Source organism: Symphodus melops (genome assembly GCF_947650265.1).
Source record: "Symphodus melops genome assembly, chromosome: 21".
Lineage (NCBI taxonomy): Eukaryota > Metazoa > Chordata > Actinopteri > Labriformes > Labridae > Symphodus > Symphodus melops.
Genome location: NC_136711.1, coordinates 18289811 through 18310944, shown reverse-complemented (window position 1 = coordinate 18310944; position 21134 = coordinate 18289811). Strand labels below are relative to the sequence as shown.

Here is a 21134-nt window from a genome sequence, read left to right as displayed (position 1 = left end):
TGACATTGATGGTCAATAATACTCAATAACAGATTTTAAATGTATACGTAGAATCTGTGAGCAGAGAACGACGATCAGAGGCATGAAATCGAGTGCATGAAAGTAGGTTTTTCAAAAAGAATAAACAAAGAAAGTTGCTAATTTGTGAAGGCAGCTGTATCTTTATTTCCGTATGTGGTTTGATGTTTGAACGCTGAACCCGCAGGATCAACATACAGCGCAGCAAGTGCAGTAAAAACGGCACTTAAGAGACGGAGATGAAACGAGCAGCACCACCCTGGGCAAAGGCAACTTGGAAGAGGATCTGAGGATCGCTCGGCTCCAAAGCCCATTCTCTCTTTCTCCCTTGTTCTTTCAATATTTCCTAATAATTAGCGCTGCAACACAGATGTGCACTTCTGCCTCCTCGCCCTGCGTCCTTCTCCACCCTCTCCATCGCCCTGAACTTGAGATACAAGGAGGAGGATTCATGTGCTTTCTATTTGATAAAGCCATTAAAAATGGGGACAAAGATGAAAGCTGAATGGGCCTTGTGAGGAATAGAGAAGCTGTGGGGAATTATAGACGGCGTATTTAAGGACTGTAATCATATTTTAAGTAGTCGAATGAACCAAAAAACGTGATGGGGGAAAAAAAAGGAACATTTAAGTGACTTTGGGAGTTTTAAAAATCAACTCTCTGGACTTTATAAGGCCTGAGGGAAACAGGATAAATGAGTCAACTCACAATAAAAAAAAAAGATTTCAAAGGCGGCTGATAACTTTATTTAGTGAGATTTTGGGAGAAAAATGTAAGCTCATTGACGCCAGGAATATAATGTGCAACTGATTGGATCTGCTCTTTCTCACCAATGAATCATTTCCATATAAACGAGCGTCGGACGTGATATTCCAGCCGTTTGATTCAGACACGAGTGACTCTGAGATCCTGTATGAACGAGACAATGATTCAGAGCGCACTTTAAAGTTTCTCAGCTAAAACATGGCCTTTTAATTCTCCTTTTTCTGAAATCAAACAGATCTGAAACTAAAACCATATTGAGTTTAATTCCTCTGAGTCACTAATTAAACTTATTTCCTTAAACACAGGAACTCGTCTGCTTTTATTCTTGCTTTGGCTATGACCATTTCCACGCTATAAAAAAACCCCCCAAACCTGCCGCCCCCACGTTGTTGAAATAAATGGCACTTCATCACACAGAGCCCAGGCGTTCTTATTGATGAGATTTCGGAAGAAGGCATCCTGGATTCCTTTAAATAAGCTGCAAAGAGGGACCTATAACCTGCTGTAACACATAATCCCTCCATTTTTACTCCAGCTACTTCCTGGCCTTCACTTCTCCCTTGTGAGGGCTGAGCCTGGCATTTTTCTCCATCAGACACCCCGATGATGTAGTGATTGCTACAAACCCAAAAGGTCTGGGGTGTTTTTTTTTAGTGGTAGTAGTTCACTTTGAGTGTAAACATTAAAATCATACCACTCTTGAAGATCAAAATGTGGCTGCTCTTTTGCTGCCTCGATCAACATTCAGCTCTTGTAGCGATAGTTTGAAATGCAGCAGGAGCAGGGAGGAGGTCCCAGGTTTACTGAGGCCCATAAGGGACCACACAGCTGGTCTGCAGTAATTGCTTGTGCAAGCGAGCGTGGAGAGCAAAAGAGACCAGCGCAGAAGGTAAAGAGAGCATGACTCGAATCGGTTGGAGACTTGTCAGTGTGACCCTGCTGGACGACCTGCTGTGCGACAAGTCCTTCTCCAGGTGTGTCCGTCCGGTCTTGTGAAACATAAAATAGCATTTGCATCAACACTTGGAGACTGGGACCTGGAAGGCTTTCTCAGGCTCCGTCTGTCATCTCATTCCCATTCTTGATGTCATTCCCCCTCTGACTTCGCTGCGTCTCTTTCTTTTCCTGTCTGTTCCTTATTGAAGTGATTTGCTTGTTTCAAATGAAACGTTTAAGCAGGGATTTGCCTCCACCTGGTGGTTAAACAAAGGTAAATGCACAGATACAGACGGTTTGCCAATGTGTCTCTGTTATCGCTGGCCGAAGTGTCGCTGCACAGACGAGCAGATTCAACACTAAATGTCATTTTCTTCCTCCTGTAAGCTGTAGGAGTCATTTTGTTGCTATTTCACACATCAACACCTAATGTGTAGAAAATCATTTATTTACTACGACATAAGACGTTTCAGGGAAGCTTATAATGGTCATGTTGACCTTTGCCGTCTGCTGATCATTTGATTGGTGATCGTGTGTTTTGTTGTCGAGGCTACAAACCAACGCTCGTGTTGACCAGAGAGACAAATACAGACTGAGAAGCCAGTTTAAATACTCAGACCCAACCTGCCCAGGTGCATGACATCCAATGAACTGGCTCCGCCCCTCTTTACCTGAAGACAACCTAAGTGGGTAGAGATGCATGGAAACAGGAAGAGCCCTGACACAGTTGGGGGTAATCACAGCCTGAATGTGTGGGAGTGAAAACAACATAAAAAACGGTTTCTCATCTAGGATAAGACTTGAAATATTTACTTTAAAAATCAGAAAGTTCTCACTAAGATGAGGCTCGGAGGATAATCACAGACCTCTACATTAGTCTGGACCTATTAGTTTAACTGCAGCTAGCATGCAGCTGCTAGGTAGAAGTAGTGGACTTGTATGCTGCTGTATTCATGATGCAGTGATGTTTTTACCTGGCTGAACTTTTGTTGTTGATATTTAATCTCCATCTGTTCTTACAGAATAAACGTCTTAAGTTTCAGGAAAGTAAGCCACTCATGATCACATGTTAATACCTCAGCCATTTATTTCTCAAACATAAGAAAGACGGGACTTCTCCAAGGTAAGAAAAATAACGTCGCAATTCAAAATCAAGTGCACTTCAACAACGTCTCATTCTGTGAAGGGAGCCGTCCCTTCCTGCTGCGTGAAGTGAGAAACACAAACTGAAAACACAATCAAAGAATCGATCTTTACTGTAAGGCTTTGGGTGGGGTGCTGTGTCCGTACCGCTGGGATGCGTTTGTAGAGATGCCGACGGCGGTGAACTAAATAAACATACCCAAGAAAAACACAACCAACCAAACATTGCAACAAATCCCTCAGTGACATCTGTGGCTGAACAGAAATGAAGGTTTGTTGCGGGGTAAGATGCTGACTGTAAAGGACTCCTGGAGGAGTCGGGCAGTGGGTTTATTTGTGCTAAAACTCTCTGTGATAAACAGCTTAAAGAAAACAGGATGACACCTCACTGGGGCCAGACAGTATTTGTGAGTAATGCAGGTTTGTTCTACTCTCCCAGATGGATTAAGTCGATCACATTGCAAACACTTTACTTAAGTTCATCTGGTAAGTTTCCATGACGTACGGCTTCAGCCGGTAAACATCGAGGGTTTAAACGTCTCAGGTTTTTGCCTCCTTCAGCACAGATGTCTCAACTGCTCCGCATGGGAATACAAATTTGTTCCAAAGTCAATTGTATACCGTCTTCCACCACCGGGCTCTAAGTGAGAACACAAGCACTATTAATGACTTACAATTACTGTCAGGTCCTTGTCTCACAAACATCATCGCTGACTCAACCAAAAAACAACACAGATAACGACGTGCTGAACTCAGCTTCATGTTAAATAGGACAGAGTAGGTCTTAGTACACTTAGTGTATCCTACTGTAACAAAACACATAAAAAAAGCTTCACTTCACGGGCAAATAAATCAAAGACAATCTTTCTTATACAATTCCACATCACTAGATCCAATATCAAACGTCCAAGAGTCCAGCTGTGACGGAAAAAATACAGCATTCACATCTGCCTTAGTGCGTGTTACATACTCAGTATATATAACATTATACATTAATGGCATTTCACATTGGACATTCTTGATTATACATTGTACTGTACCTGGAGTATAAACCCACAAAATGACACTGGTACCTTGTAGAACAAAATGAAACTGTTTTAAAGGTCACATATTATAACATTTTGTTTAAATAAGTCTCAGAGGTCCCAAAACATGTGTGTGAAGTGTCTGATTGTAAATCCACTCTGATCCTGTATTTGATCATGTCTATAAACCCCTCTATTTCAGCCCTGCTCAGAACAGGCTGTTTCTGTGTCTGTAGCTTTAAATATGTAAATGAGCTGTCTGACCACGCCCCCTCTCTGGAAGGGCTCGGGTGTACTCTGTGCTTTCTGGCTCCATGTCCTATTGTTTACGGAGAGAAGGCAGACTCAGAGGGCAGAACAAACACCGAGCTGTGGGAGTGTCACCCACCTGGGGGAGGGGCTACTGCCCTTTGTGATGTCATGAAGGGAAAATCTGAAAATCGGTCTGTTTGAGCACACATTTTCTGAAAAGTGGAGCAGGCAGAAGACGGAGAGGATGGACTTTTCTCAAGATTGGGGGGTTTGTAGACAGACTAGAGACACATGTTAGAATAATACATTTTAAAAACATGCTGAAGTGTAATTTGGATAATATGTGACCTTTAAAGGGATTTTACATTTCACATGAGAGAGAAAAAGATATCTTAAAAATGGAATTCGACCACAAAACATATGTATGGATTTTAACTTAGCTATGGACACATACTAGTCAGCTGAAAGAGAAGTACAATTTGATTGGTTGAACAGCAGGTGGCAGTGTTTATCTGTTTTAAATGCATAAAAGGTGTGAAAAAACCAGCAGTGTAGCCATCATAGAAGATTTCTTTTTAAGGTTGACTTTGCTTTCTTTCCAAAAATAGAGAAAGTTGAACAATTTTTTGTAAAAAGGGTCTAAAAATGTGACAGAAAACTTCTACCATGGCTAGTAAGGCTGCCAAAGAGGGATTATCAGACATGACCTCTGCAGTCAGAGCTGACAAGAATCGAAGAAATAAGCAGGTTGGTGTCGGCAGTTGATGCTATAAGAACATACCCTCATCCTGGACAGCTCTGAAGACTTTGTTTTCTCAATATTTGCCAAATTGTAAGTTTTACTGCAAGAGAAATTTTTACTGGAAATACTGAAGAGCTTCGATATGGTTGTTGCTTTTTGTGTATTCAGAAGGAGGGCAGTGTGGAGCAGATTTATGAGCAACCCCTGTCCGTTTAGAAGACAAAGAAGCCAATCAAACACATGTACAGTTCAGAGCAGAGTAAGTCACTTGGCACAGATACTATTTCAGTTTTGCATTCAGAGGTAAGTGGCTCGCTCTGCCTTTAGACGTAAGTCTTTGTTAACAGGGGGAGACTCGATTGTTGTGTGTTTTGGGGTTCATGCAGATGTAAATGAAGTGATACACGTGCATCACCTGAAAATGTTCTCCAGTTTATTTTTCTTGTGTGTACTGCAGAACAGGACGCAGTGCTTTCTTTTTGAAACATTTTTCAGGTGTATGAGATGAGCGGATGACGGGGTCAGAAGTCGATGGGGGAAAAAACGGTGAATGAAGTGAGAATCAGGGCGATCCTCGTGTAGAGGCATCACAACTCCCGAGACTGTTTGAGACCCTCTGCACTCGCTTTTAACTCCATTTGACAATATCCACCTCTCTTTACTTCTCCTGGCTGTGGTCAGTCAGAATCTACACTGAAGAATCCTTTCATTTTCATCCAAATAAAAAAAATCATATTAGTCAGAAACAGAAACGCCTGTGCAGGAAAATAAAAGCTGTGAGTGTTTTCTGATGGTATGATCATGATGACGTGTACACAGGATAGTCAATGACCCTCTAATGCTGCCACCTGCACCTCGCCGCGTCTTCAGCTCAAATTAGCATCAGCACAGAAAATGAAACGCTGCATGAGTACGGCGATGACTCGGCCTCGGTGTCCCGGCTAAGCTTGAAAAAGAAACCCAACGACTTCTCCACAATTGTGATCGGAAACCATCACAATTACACACACAACATTTTACACATGTACATTATATTTCAATATGAATGTACATGTTAAGAAGTGAAAAAAAAAACAAGGTATGGAGGAGCTTCTCGGGGAAGCCATACACAAATATAACATGATATATAAAGACTTACTGGCGATACCTACACGTTATAGACACATTGCTTGTACATTCATATATGTCAACAATTATGTATATACAGTATACATGTATATATTCATATGTATACAGATATATGAAAGAAGGAATAAATAGGGCCTTTAATGAGGTGAGACAACCTAATGTACAGTATTATGCCTGGTAATAAATAGTGTCATTTAAATGTACTGTTGCTTACCTGTATATGGAACAACTACAGCCTGAATATTCATACTTAGATGTGATTACATTCTATATATCTGATGGGGTATTGACATATATCGCAATGCTTTGTTACCAGAAAAACGTCAGCGTGTGCGCACAGCTGTGACACACACACACACACACACACACACACACTTCGGAGGAGTGAGGCATGTTGACATGTTGTGTATGGACCTGACAGACTGTGTTGATGAAACAGTGGAACTGGATACTGTGTCAGGGACTTGGCAGTGGATGACTCTCCGGTGTGATGACCGAGACTGTTTCTGTTGGAGGTGGGTGGCACCCTTGACTGTTGGGCGTGACAGTGGACGAGTGTTAAATGATAATAAATCTTTCTTTTTGATTTAGTTGAAGAAAGTCCGGGAATGTAAAGATCGGGTTTTTTCTCCTGCAGAAATTGTTTTTTTAGCTCCTCCTTCTTTTTTGTTTTGATTTTTCTTAGTTTGTTTGCAACGTTGTTATAAATCTGCAGCCTGCTCCATGAAGCAGCATTTGCAGTTAGCAGGGTGACTTAAAGGTTAACTTATTTTCAGTTCGATGGATAAATCGCCATGGTAACGTATGCTGAACACATAGCCTGCTCCTGAGCAGGTTATGATCACCATGGTAACGAAGGAGCTCATTTGTGTTTGTTGTATTCAGGCGCTCTACATATTTAGCTCAAATGAACATTCGTCACATCAGCTGCTTCGTGGACGACCACGTCTTCTTAACAAGCTCGACCTTTGCCGCCGCTGTGATTCGACACGTGAACGCTACCTCCGTCGAACTCGAGGCCGGAGAGTCAAGGGTGCCGACTGAAACGCTACAGAGAGCGACAGCGTGTGCATTCGATTGTGAAAATGTGTCTTTGTGCATCAAATATCTGCCCGTACAGAAAAGGGGATTTTGAGGATCGAGTTTTGGGAAACACGCCGTTTTTCCCCCCGTTGTTATGGAATGTTTGGGATCTATCTGTTCATGTTTCACTTCCTGTGTCCAACATAACTGACTTTATCTCTCTGCATCTTGTGTGACCTTTTTTTCATTTTGAATTTCTCCTGCTAGGCAGAGACATCAGCGACACTCCCGGCAGTGGAAAACTATGGAATGATTGTGCTATAATCTTAAAAAAATGAGGGCAAAGTTTTCACCTTTTTTTCGACTTGTGGAACTTGAAGGAATGCTTTCAGTATTTCAGCTCGAACGCGACGGAAACGCGGAGCTTTCGGTCAGGCGCAGCGACACGTCTGCACATAAATCTGTGAGGTGCGGAGTTGAGAAAGAAAAGAGGTGTGTTTGTGTGTTTGTGAAAGAGGACGTCCCGTCACAGAGCAGCGGTGACGGACGTGAACCGGAGAAAGACAAACGCTGTGTCGTGCGTGAGATCGAGTGTGTGCATGAAGCAGATTTATATACACAGATTAATGCGTGTGTGTTTGTGTCTCAGAATACCCCCCGTTGTCAGATGGGTGCTGGTTTGGTCAGGGCGGGGTCAGTCTCCGAGAGCAGCTGAAAACCTGTGAAAGGCATGATGGGAGGGAGAAGAGGGCGGAGGGTCTCGCCCTGCTTCTATTTGGTCTTTAGCTTGCCCACCTCCCCGTTCAGTTTGCCCTCTTTGGCCAGCTTCTCGTTCAGTTGGCACAGTTGGCGAAGGAAGCTGTCGTTGGGGCCGATTTCTCTCTTATGCCTCACGGTGGCCACGGCCAGCCGGGCGTCCATTTTGTGGCGCAGCATGAGGTAAGCGACGACCATGGTCGGGGAGCGGCTGTAGCCTTCTCTGCAGTGGACGTAAACTTTCCCTGGAGGATTTAAAAGAGAGGAAGGAGAATAAATGAATGATGAATCCTTCACTACGTCGGGACGTTCCTGACGTTTACATTCAGAACAGTCGTCTCGTCTTTAACGGTAAGAAAACAGTCGTTGTCTGATGGTAAATAATGTCTAACATGAGCAGCCTTCAGTCCTCATGACAGTGCAGTGTCGGGTGGTTCTATGCCAGTTTATCTGTGCTGCTTGTACGAGATGCCCTCCGTCCATTGGGCTGGTTAATGGCTCCTGCTAGTGGCGGCTGCGTTTCAGCTTGGACACGACATTTAAACGGATTTCCATCTGATCTGATCGAGGTCGGGGCACTCGCAGCCATACGATGAAGTAGGAAGGTTTTATGTAATGACTGTGCTGAGACGCACTGCTGAGGAGGCTGCGGCTCATTTTTGAATGTTTGATCAACTTTTGAACTGAACAAAAGTCCAGCAACTGACAACAGCACCAAACGTTCGATGAATAAACGGAGGCGCCGGGATGCCAGTGGTTGGTGCGCACGCCCAATGTACGGGTTGCAGGCGGCCCGGATTCTAATCCAACCTGTGGCTGCTTTCCCTCCTGTCGTACTCGTCATCCACATCCCCCGATTTCTACCTAAAAAAAAAGTTTGAATTAAGGATTAACATCTGGGTTTTTTTTTTTCTTTTTTAAAGCTTTATCGATACTGTCGATCATTAAACTAACAGATGAGGTTGTTTAAAAACACGTGGTGTAGAAAATGATTTAACATAGCCAACTTGAATGTAATGCAGATGTGAAATCATGCAGAATCTCCGGAGGAGTGTGTGAAAAATAAAAAATAAAAAAACAGTGTGGGAACATATGGTGGGACCAAAGTTGCCTTCGAAGCATCTTTTGTGCCATGAGATGCAAATCCAACGAGCTGACCTCTGCTGCAGAGAAAGTCAATCATCTGTGCTGCAGACAGCGAACATGCACGCTGCACTCAGTCAGAGCTGACTCCGCGTGTACATCACACCTTGATTTTTCTACTTGCACGTCTGCGTCTTTATCTGTGCACTTATTAACTGCTTTCTTTTTCTTTTTTTTTTGCCCTTTAAGAGGCGCTTCTATCTGACTGACACTTTCATCACTGTCAGTCCGAGAAGCTCAGGAGGAATCTGAAAGTTGGCAGCGTTCACGGAGCAGCTGATGTGCCGGGCGCTGAAGTCAGATCTGCAGAGTCGGCACTTTCTTTGAAGCCCTGTCCCCCCCTCCTGGTGATACCCTCGTCTCCTCTGTAGTAGACTCTCCTTCCATCCTCTCCCTCCTCTGTTCTCCATCCAGGACAGTCTGCTGCCAATGAAATGACCTCTTCAATTCCTAATCACCCTGCCTGCCACAGATCAATGTTGATTCTACTGTATCCTCTTGTTTGACACGCTGGATTTCTGGCTCAGGACTCGACTCACTCTCTCACTCAATCACTCGCTCGCTCGTAGGGCCGTCACTTCTTATTTCAAGCTCAAATTCTTAATCAAACCTGGAAACATTAAATATTTAAACTGACCGGACATCTTAAAGTTCACTATCAGATTACACATTGACTTATTGGTCAACCGAGCCGACAGATACAGTGCAGACAAATATTGGACAAAAAGGTCACTCGCTAACAATGCAGCTGATCCAAAGTGCTCAACAAACCACAGCGTCACGTCCTGCCTCTTCAGATCCAAGAGAGAAAAAGAAAAGTCTTTTCAAAGAGCGAATCTGTGAAAACATTTTCAGCCAATGAGCAGCATCCGTTCTTTGAAAACATTTAATAGAATCAGAAGACGAAACACCTTCGACGCGGCCTGACACGAGAGCTCCTGAAGATGTGACGGAGGACTGTTAGCTCACACTGCGAGATCAGGGAAGGCCCTGTGCTCACACTGAGACAAGCTGTACAGAACTGTACAGCCTCCTGATCTGTGCACAGTTTCAAAACCTTTGGGAGGAATTTAAATCCAGAATACAAGTCAGGCTATCTCATCAGATACCAGTGGCAACCTGCTCTTTAGGCCCAAAAATGTTGGAAATCTGCCCAGAATGAAGCAGCTGTTACAACCATGGGGGGGGGGGGATTGTATACCTAACAAGCATTATAAGTGTAATGTACACTGGTTTTACTTCTACAATGTTCAGCTTTAACTGTTTGAATCATACATTGCATGTTACATGTAAAAAATGTGAAGCGTCTTGTACTGCAGTATAATAATGGTGATAATGGTCTGTTCACCTCACGCAGTCATTGATCCATTTTTAATCTGAAGAGCTCTGATTGGGTGAAAGCGCTGATCATTGTTGATGCTCGTGTGTAATCGTAATATTCAGATTGAGCTTTTCAGCATGCCGCACAGTTCTTACACTGACCTCATGCGTCATCACAGCGCACACGGGGAACACTGCATCGACGCAGCGCCTCGTTAAAATCTGAGACCTGCGACCTTTTCAGAGCCGGCAGCAAGAGGTCACGAAATGTCAGGCTACAACAGCAGGCCGAGCGAGGACAGAGGAGAGAGAGAGAGAGAGAGAGAGAGAGAGAGAGAGAGAGAGACCCTGTGGATGCTCCTTTATCCTTCACCCTCGGCTGCTCCTCTCCTCCACACGGTGCTCGTTAAAAGTTCACTCTGTGCAAAACTGCCTGAGAAATAAGACGTTGTTTATGTGTCACAGCTGACGATAAATCCAAAGCAAAGTTCATCACACTAATTAAACACATCGACTCCAAATTAGTCGCAGCTTTAGGAGAGGCTGGAAAGTGTTTATGTTTGGCGGGGAAGAGCAGAGTCCACCTGGGATTTCATTTCATTTTCAGCTTTTCCACATGTGAAACTTTACACATGAAACGTAAATAAACAAATCCTCTTATTTCAGTTCTTTGGTTAGCGGTTTTTAATGTAACTATTCCTAATGAATCTTTGAATTGCATTACTTGTTTTGTTCTGAGGTGGGTCAGGATTCGGTGCCGCAGGTGCGTTTTATGCGTGGAATCATTTCAAAGCGCTGACTTCGACACTCCTGATCTGATAATGGAATATGGAGCAGGACTCAGGAGTGTGGCAGATTTAGCCTCAGATGATCAGAGTCAACACATTAGTCTTTCTTCACTTAAAGATGCGCAGTAATAAAGCATATAACGGTCCAATCACGGGACTCTAATCCTCTGTCAGACGAGCACCTGTGGAAACAAACGAGCTTAAAGCTGGAGCCTCAAACTCTCAGTTACTGAAGAAAGTGATGAGCTTGGTCAACGTGCCGTTAAATAGGCCATTTTTAAAATTGTGCTTAATTAGACTTTTTTTCTGAAATGGAAAAATCTGGAAATTATTCTCTGTGGATTCATGATTATTGACAAGTAATCATGTGAGACAAAGTTCATTAAAGTAAAAGAGTCAAATGAGCAGCCAGGTACCCCTGAACAGAAGAGGGCCGGAGCGACATCCAAAGTGACGCGGGATGGGCTTCTGCACATCACACACACACACACACACACACACACACACACACACACACACACACACACACACACACACACACACACACACACAAACCTGACCTTTGCCGTTGTTGTGTGCGAGGGCCTTGTCGATGAAATCAGCCCCCTCCTCAAAGAAGGCACTGAGGTTGAACTGCTCCGTGTCGTTGGCCTGGATGCCGTGGTACGTGATGCCCGTGCCGGCGTAGAACTCCGTACTCGTGTTGACGTGCATGAAGGAGGTTCCCTCCGCCACGTTGAGCACGTGCGTCACTCCAAGTTTCTGCAGACGCATTGCATTCTGGGCGACGAACCTGAGAAGGTTTGGACAAGATTCAGGATCAAAGCAGAAATACTTTAACGTGATGACTCCTGCAAGTTGCTGTCGTCTATGACTGGAGCTTTTTTATTATCCACTCCCCTGTTGATGATGATATAAAACTCTTCTGTTCTCTGAAATGAGGAACGAACAGCAGCAGAACACCTGAGATAAATAACAGCACTAATAATACCGCCCAACATTTACAGCAAAGAACTGCATCAGCAGAATGTATTTTAAGTTGTATTATGACAATGTAGGTTGCACCTTCCCCGAACACTCTGCATGTGTTCAAGAGCAGGCTGTGCTGCATTATCTCCACTTCTCTGGATAAAGAGCCAAACAACAGACGTCTCTAAAGACGTGAAGCCAAGTCCTGCTTTAAATCAGAAATGATTCGTTGATCAACAGGGTGACGTACGAAGGAACAAAAATACAGTTAATGTCAAATCAAGTGTCATTTTTAGGAGCTCGGGTTGGAAACCAGAGAGCCGTAAAGCAGGTAGCTGTGGCGCTCGCCGTGGGAAGCCCCTCCCCCTTCCTGTGACATCTCCCCATCAGCGGGTGTCTATAAGATCCTGTTTGTGTTTCCGAGGCTCGATACAACACGTACAAAACTTGACAGGCATATGCATAGAGCCCGGGCCGGGGCATTGAAACAGGAAGTAGTGTTACAGCCTGGCTGGTGATATCGGCCGATATTAGCATATCATGTGACTTCTGTATCAGCTGATTTTATCTCCGATATGCCGATATAAGAAGGTTCATTCAATTTAAGTGCACTGCTGTTATTCTGACAAATTAACCCTAACTGTTAAAAAAAACGTGTCTTTTTAAAAGTCTATACCTATCCATTTATTTATGAATGAATGAAGATATCTTTAAGAAAGATATCGGCCGATTAATCGTTTGAGTTTTTATAATGTTGTATTTTTGAAGTTTTCATTTCTGGTATCACTGTGTATCAGAGGATATGAAGACACTTTCTGTTCACAGATTCTAAAAATAAAGGCCGGCTCTCTTTCACACTCTGATAGCAGAACATGTTCCACGTGTTCTTCCTCTACGATCTGTGCGAGTGCAGAGAGAAACACGGCGCACAGAGAGAGAAAGGTGTGACGAGCTTCATCTTGATCTCTTTACTCTCAGCCTGCTGCACTCCAGTAGCTTCGACTCCATCTTCATCTGCTCGACCTGCAGGAAACAATAAATCTGCTCCCTGCGGCTCTTCTGCACTTTGTTTGTTAGGAGTACAACCCCGAACATTAGGCCTTCATTCAAAAGCAGCCCACACAGCAAACAAACGCCAACAAAGGGATACAGCGCCTGCTTGGCTCCACGCCTCAGTCCAACCTGGCCAAAGGCTGTGATCATCGATTGGAGATAAACGCCTCTTTGTGTTTGTTATATTAAACTTTTATGGAACATTTAGTGGCACTAATTAGCTCGACAGAATTTATGCTTCAACAACAAACACTGCACCAGATTACAGCCGATAGAGACGAACACAACAAAATCATCCAAAAGTCTTACTGAGGGACCGATGTGTAAAATAATCAAAACATTATATTGTTTGAGGTTCAGCTTGACCGATTCATCTGACTGCCGATATTAACACATCATATACATATTTGTATCATATATCAGTATCGGCTCATTTCAGAATATACCTAAACTCTTTGAGTTGAACATGTCTGTGGGGGACAGGAAACATCTTTTCTTGAATCAAAGTGAAATGTTCTCACTCTTGTTGTAATATTTCCCACCTTATAAGGCTTATTTTCCTGTTTTTTGAGGGCTCGCTTTTTGCTGTAGCTTTGCCTTCATGCCGGGCCACGAATCATAAATCTCCATGTAAAATGCTCGGCCTGACAGCACTGCGTGCTCAGAGTCAATACGAGGCTGGTGAGGCGAAGGCTAGGTGACCCTGGGCAGCTCCCATGAGGTGGGGACTGCAAGCCCCCCCCCCCCCCCCCCCCCCCACATCCTGCAAGAACTAATAAAAAAAAAAAAAATCCAGCTTGTCACCATTTTGCTTTACGGTGTTTGCAGCAGGGATGAAGCAGGTCATCTGTTTGTTTGTCAGAGCAGAGGCTCCTTCAGACGTGAGAAATCACGTCACATTATTCCCGCTCTTATTCTGAGTAAATCAGATTCCAGCTAAAGCTTGTGGGTATAAATGATTGAGTAGATGCTTACAGTAAATGCTTACCTGCACAGTATGAGCACTTACAATGAAACTTCACTAAAGTACCAAAGCAGCATTGTTCACATTCACTTGACTTTTTCTACACAACACAATGCAGAGAGCAGCACGGCGGGTTGAATGGAGTTCACAGCCGATGGCTTTATTCCTATTTACCTGTGCGGTCCCGGCGTCCTCACCCTGGGATCTGCAGTCCCACAGCATCCATTATTAAAGAGCGGCTTCACAAAGAGCCAAAGTGTTCCTCAAAGCAAACGGCCACACCTTAAGTGTGTCCCTGAGCAGCACGCGGCGGTCTCATAGTGCTGACTACGTCTGACCTGAGAACAGCATCAGAGGTTGTAAAGTACAGTCATAATCCATTTAGAGGAAGGGAACATTTGACTGATGGCTTCATCAAAGTGAGGTTACTGACATCACCTACGATTATCAGTTTTTAAAACTCTCTCCATTCCCACAGATGTGTTTTCTAATTGCAAATTGCAAAAACTATTCTGCGTGATAAGATTGATTTGAACTCTTCACGTTGGCCCTAAATAAGCCAGAAAAATATCTTTTTGTGGAGCAAGACAGATTAGCAACTGACTTTTCAGGGGATTAAAAGGTTATTTATTTAATCACATTTTGAGCGGCCTCTTCAAAGTGTCTCACTTAAAGCACAAGATGACTTAAACGTTATGATCAGGGCCCGACCAATATGGGGTTTTGGGGCCGATATCTTTCTTAGTTATCTTTGATCTCTTGAGATAGATGTATATTTATTGCGTCGGTCCCTCAAATGCAGATATATGAAGATATATAATATACAGACATATCAAGACAAGATGGTCACTCAACTGGAAAATAACCACGCATGCAATTTGCATCTCCGCTCGACACTCTGGAGAGTGATCATGCTTGTTCTAAGCCACATATCGCCCCCTGCTGGTGGCAGAGAACTGCGAGCCTCAAATTAAACACTATTCGACAGATGAAATATCTTGTAGTAGCAGATCAAATGAGCCGATGCCGATAGTCAGGTAAATTGCTAATATCGGCCGATTTATCGGTCGGGCACTAATTATGATATCACATTACAATATCTGATCAGATGAAGAAGAATGTTCCTCAGAAGATTTAGTGCAGTATAAACATGTGTTCACTAGACTTTGGAGGGAATGTGACACCTGATAGCTGCCTCCTTCTTTAAGTCTTTTCACTGACTATTTAAACCTCGACACTGATGTACAAATACACATCCTCTATACAATTCAACGGACAAACGTCAGAGTCTGCTGCAGCCTTCACACCTTAGGTTTTTATGAGAACCCAGGGAATAATCCTATTTTCATTGTTACAGAACAGAAAACGTTGCTTCAAACTATAGATCGGAGCCTAAAATGGGTCATGCGCTCAATCCCCTCGGGGCTGCCATTCTGAGACATGTTAATGAATTTCTTCAAGGACAAAGCTATCCTTTTCCTCAGAGTCTTTCGTGACCTAAAGAGCGAGTCGACCGCACCATACTGTGTACATCTGAGAACACAATTTAAGCCGTAACAGGGAACAACTAATAGGAAACATCAGCAGAAAGGCTTGGTGGGTCCCAGTGGTGGAAATAGTGGACGAGGTGCAGGCTTTCATCAACAATCGATACGACCTCGCCATCTCGCCCTGCCCGAGACATTTGTACTATCACATTGCATTACACTGCCTTTTCAATTTGTGCGCTGTGATACACTAAAACAATTAACTAATTATCTCACCACAAATGTTCAGACTGTGCTCTGCAATCATTGGACAATCAGTTCCTCATTAGAAATCAAAATCTGTTCTTCCAAAGAGAAAACTAATAGCTCAGAGTCCGTCTTTCACATCCACTGTAAACGGAGTGATCTGTTGAAGAGAGAACAAAACTGGCAGCCCTTTGATTAGAGACTTGGCTGAGCAGATTGGCATGTTTGGATTGATTCTGTTGTAGCACCGAGGTACAGTAATGTGCTTGTATTCTGTCCCCCTCCTCCTCCTCCTCCTCCTCTTCCTCCTCCTCCTCCTTCTTGGCAGTGGCTGGAGCCGAATGATGGACGGCACAGAGACTCATCCCTAAATCTGCTGCCTTCCATGAATCCATAAAAGTAAGATTAAGAGCTGCTCTGTAAAAGCTTCCATTACATTCCATATTGCACTTGAAATATCCTGCTGTTGTTTCTTCGTCACTAAGTGTTCAAACAAACTTGATATTTGAAACCTTAAAATGACTTCTAATATGGATTAAATCCAGGACGGTTTCTAATTTCATGTCTAGAAACCTTACAGGCTACATAAGAAATAGCTTTGCTATTTTGGCAGGTGACTAAATCAAATTTTGTTCTGTGTTTCTGATATCATATGTGGCACATCTATTTAATTTTCAGCTGGTTTTCCCAACATGACGCTTGAGTCATACTCATTCAACAACTGCAATCTTCCAGTAAAAAAACAAAAAACATAATTGTGGGCATCCATTTCTCATCTGAAGGTTGATCGATGAAAGAAAAATCCAACAATCTGCATTTTTCATGATTAAAGTGTCAGCTTAAAATAACAGACTTTAATACAGAACAAAATAGTATATGGGGATTGTTGCAAGTGTGATGTTTTGGTTTATTTTATAGTGTATTTTTCATCATTTTTCATTTCATTGCACATCCTGCATTTGAATGGGACATACATCGGCCTATCAGGTTCTTGACTCTTGATTAAAAACAGCATTTCTTAATGAATATATTTGTTGAGCAGGCACATTGAACATGTCATGTATGATCTGTACTGCGAATGAAAAAAGCAGGAACCGGCTTTACAGGAACACTGAGCTGTAAATTCATGAATAGTCGGCATGTTCATTACAAAACCGATAGTGTCAAGTCCACCAATAACCATGGATTTATGTTATGGCCTCTGACATGTTTAATATACAGAGAGTATTTATACACTGTATTTTTTGTCCTGAGCAGCTGTTACTACTTTAAACTGGATATAGTGCTCGATTTAAAAACACATAGTAGCTATTTTTTGTAGCATCCAGCATAATGTTGCATGAGTTAGTATATATTAAGCAGACATCAAGGTTAGCTTTGTATAGTTAGCTACATAGTTTATTCCTCGATTTAACTACATTTAACTCATTGACGCATTACATCATTTTAGTTTTACTGATCACATTAGCTGTTGACGTTGAAGGCTAACAAGCTAGCTAACTACTCCATTAAGACAGCATGATGCAATTAAACAAAAACAACCTTTAGCTTTGCTACGCGGCAACAACCACAATGTGGTAGTTCAACATTTTTGCTGATAAGTAATTTACAAATTACTAGCTCTTTAATATACTTGACAAAAACCCCATTGGGAGTTTGGATAAATTGGCTTACACCATCCCCTTAAAATGGAGCTTGGCTACATTAGCTTGTGGGAAATTTCGCGTTGTGAGAAAACAAACAAAGCCAAACAAAAAAGCCTGGGAATTTTAGCTTTAGACCTTGCGTGTCATTTTTTTCTACGGTTTGCTCTGTCGTTGACTCTGTGTTGTGCTCAATTGTTTGTTGATGTTCTGAATTTGTCTAAGCTAACGATAGCTAGCGTTGCACATTGTCGTCACCAAACGATAACCGCTAAGGAAAGGCAATAAGGCACCTCAGAGCTCACTCACTCCCCAGAGAACCGTGCCTTACAAATGAGTCTGTCACAGGCAACCGAGAAAGATAGAAGGTCTAATTCTTTCAATCTGTTCAAACATTCAGAGTACACAACTATGAATGCATGTTACAGATTACTCTGTCAACTGGCTTATTGATTGAACGACTAATTGTTTGCCGTCTCAAATAAAACAAATTACCTTTCTTGTGCTAAGACAATTAGCTCCCCATTGTTCAACAAGTTTCACAACAGCTTACAATTAGCCTAATGCTTATGATAAATGGTAATAGAAATATTAATTTAAAGAAACCCTAAACAGATATCCACAGTTCTTTCAGTAATAACAAGTAGGCCAGTTGTTTTGTTTTCTTCAGTTATTTATTTTATCTCTGGGTTAACAATTCTGTTTTTACCGCTAGGCTACAAAGAGTTCATTTCTTGTGATTTAGACAAAACTACGGTTCGTTATCTTCGGGGAAAAACCAGCACTTTTACCCAGAGACTATAGAGAAATACATTTGAGAAAATAACCGAAATGGGGTCGTTGTAATGGGAAAATGGGCTAAAATAACAAGTTTGGATGCATGTCCTCTCATAGGGTTTCCGTAAAAAAAAAAAAATCACAGTTGATTGTTCCATAAACACCTAGAAGATGCTGAAATATTAACCAGGGTTTAACAAGCCATAAACGAACTCACTAAAATAAGTGGGATGTTTGACTTCTTTTTTTAAACAAGGCGTATACAAACAAACAAACAAACAAACAAACAAAGATTGCTAAATTGTCAAATAGGTAGGCCTATAGATCTACTATTTGGAAACCCTTATTAAGGGTTTTAACATATTCTGTAGGGAAAACTGCAATTTTGGCTTCACAACAGGTTTCTTTCCTGGAAGTAGTGATTAAAACAGGTTAGTTCAATGTTTAAAAACAAATCACACTATTGATGCTGATCTTGTAATCCTGACCCTGTATTTATTGTTTCACCTTTCCCGTGATTATAGGGTCATAAACGTGTATAAAAGATGTGCCTGGTCTACCTCACAATATTTCTCCTTTGGGCATCATCCCTCTCTCACGACTTCAACATTCACGCGCTCCTCCTCCTCCTCCTCCTCGCTCTTTGTTCTGCAGAAGAGACCGCCTGTTGTTTTTGGTTCTAGCAGTTTATGAATGGAGTCGATAAACATGTTGTTTTTTTTTGTAGATGTGGAAGCCTAATAGTCAACCTGAAGCCTGCTGTAAACGTGATGGGAGCGGCTCGGTGAAGACGTGATTATTACTCGGCACTGACACTAATGATGGAGGGATTCACTGAGCAAAAAAAAAACAATGTCCCTATGTCCGACCTTCACATTAGAAATCGAGGTTTAGAATGTATCTGCTTTAAATTAAAACAATAATCGATTGTGCCTCCAGTGTAGCCTACTACTATTGTGTTGCACTGTTACACAATATCCACCTGTCTGGTTTTGCTGAGGCGCGTTGACGCCACTGCTCAACGCTGCTTTGTCGAGCATTTGTTGACAACAGGCTGTCGCTTCATCCGTTGTGACAGACAGAGACACCAAAAAAATAACAAACAGAACCGCCCTGAACGCGTGAGTGAGTGCGTGCCGTGCGTGTGTGCGTGCGTCCTGCCCGACATGTCATTGACGCGTCTGGTTAAGGAGCGTCTGAAACATTTTTAAAATAACACAACCTGTCCTTCTGTGCCTGTCACCGAAAGCTTTTCTGGTGAATTGATAAATGACTCACGCATTGCCGATGTAAATCCTGGGGAACACCTCGTTGAAGTGTTGCGTCGGTAGGCTGTAAAAGCCGCTGCCGTTGGTCAGGAGCTCGTTGAGTTGTTGCACGGTAACCTCGCCGCCTGACGCCGGGACATCAGCCGGTGCCTGCTGCTGATGCTGCTGCTGCTGCTGTTTAGAAGGACTCAGGTGTTTCTTCATGGCGCTTCTTCTTCTTCTTCTTCTTCTTCTTCTAAACTTTATGAGATGATTACAGTCAGCCTTAGACTCGTGAGCCTAGTCCGGTTATTCAGCTGCATTTTACCTTCGCACGTGAGTCGTGCGCGCGCTGTCTTCCAGTCTAAAAGGTGTCTGATGACGATGAGGCGGGAGGGAGCTCTACAGTTTTTCTTTATCCCTGTCAAGCACATAACAGTAGCTAAATGAAGTTCCCTTTAAACCTTTCAAAATAAAAGATAGATAGATAGATAGATAGATAGATAGATAGATAGATAGATAGATAGATAGATAGATAGATAGATAGATAGATAGATAGATAGATAGATAGATAGATAGATAGATAGATAGATAGATAGATAGATAGATAGATAGAGTTTAATTACGCATACAGTAGCATAATTAAGAGAAAACTAACTGGGCCTAATATGTAACCTTGTGGTACTACACAGAGGATACTTGCAGAAGAAGATGACTTATTGTTAATTGAACAAATTAAAGGCCTATCTTAAATTATGTCTAAAATCTATTGGCTCAAACTTAAAAAATAAAAATAAACTGAAAAAGTGATTTGAATCTTAGCAGTATAAAAAGAAGAAATCTGAGGATTAAAGAGTGGCCCAAAGGATCTTGATCTACGCTATTGTTAATACAACCTTATATTAAATTGAATATCTATAACATTTTATTTTTAGTCTTTTCTGTGCTTCATTTCACTACATAAAATTCAGTTTTTCTTTGTTGCCCATTTAAAAAACGAAGGATTTGCTTTTATTTTAAAGATCCAATCGTGCAACTTCCGGGCTGATTCTGTCTGATTGTGGCCAACTTAACAGCGCCACCTCTCGCCTCCACTATCTCCAGCAGACACACCCCAGGAGACACAGGAGCTGGATCCGAGGAGGACACAAGTGACACACTCCAATAAGAGTGGAGCGTGTTGCCTTCAAGTGACATCGTAACATCCTATAACGCCCCCCCCCCCCCCCCCCCAAGTGCCGTTTTGGAAAGGTTTCATAATCACAACAAAAACAGGAAGCAGATCATGAATTGTAGGAATCACTGCTTTACGGATCAGCTGTTAGTAGATCATTTTCAAGACTGAGTTTTGTCATAGAAAAACATTTCTCAGATGTGTTAAAATAATGCGGTTTTGAACGTTTTAAAATAAATACTTTTTAGGTTAAGACTGGAGATGTGTTTGGATGAACTTTGAATCTACAAGGATGACTCTGCATGGACATATGACCATCTTCTGTCTGGGTTGATTGCATTTAAACGGTTTATCTTCTCCAACAGAGCTTGTCAGTATGTTTTATCCCCCTGACATGTATCTGGGCTCTGCATTGTGTCTGTCATTTGTGCATCTCTGTAGATTGAATCACTAGAATAAAAAAGTCTGGCTGATGATTTTCTTAGTTTGGACTCCAACAAGTGGTCGTCTGGATTTTTGGCAATTTCGACGAAGA

General features: G+C 42.4%; 1 protein-coding gene across 1 annotated transcript; it reads right to left on the bottom strand.

Annotated features, from left to right (window-relative positions):
* Nucleotides 1–3979: 3979 nt before the first annotated feature.
* Nucleotides 3980–19991, bottom strand: dusp3a (dual specificity phosphatase 3a). Its single transcript, XM_079372315.1, has 3 exons — nt 19457–19991; nt 11600–11832; nt 3980–8033 (listed from the first exon to the last, which is right to left on the bottom strand). The coding sequence occupies exons 1-3, from the start codon at nt 19648–19650 to the stop codon at nt 7804–7806; spliced, it is 657 nt and encodes a 218-aa protein (XP_079228441.1). The 5' UTR covers nt 19651–19991; the 3' UTR covers nt 3980–7803.
* Between the last annotated feature and the right edge of the window lie 1143 nt (nt 19992–21134).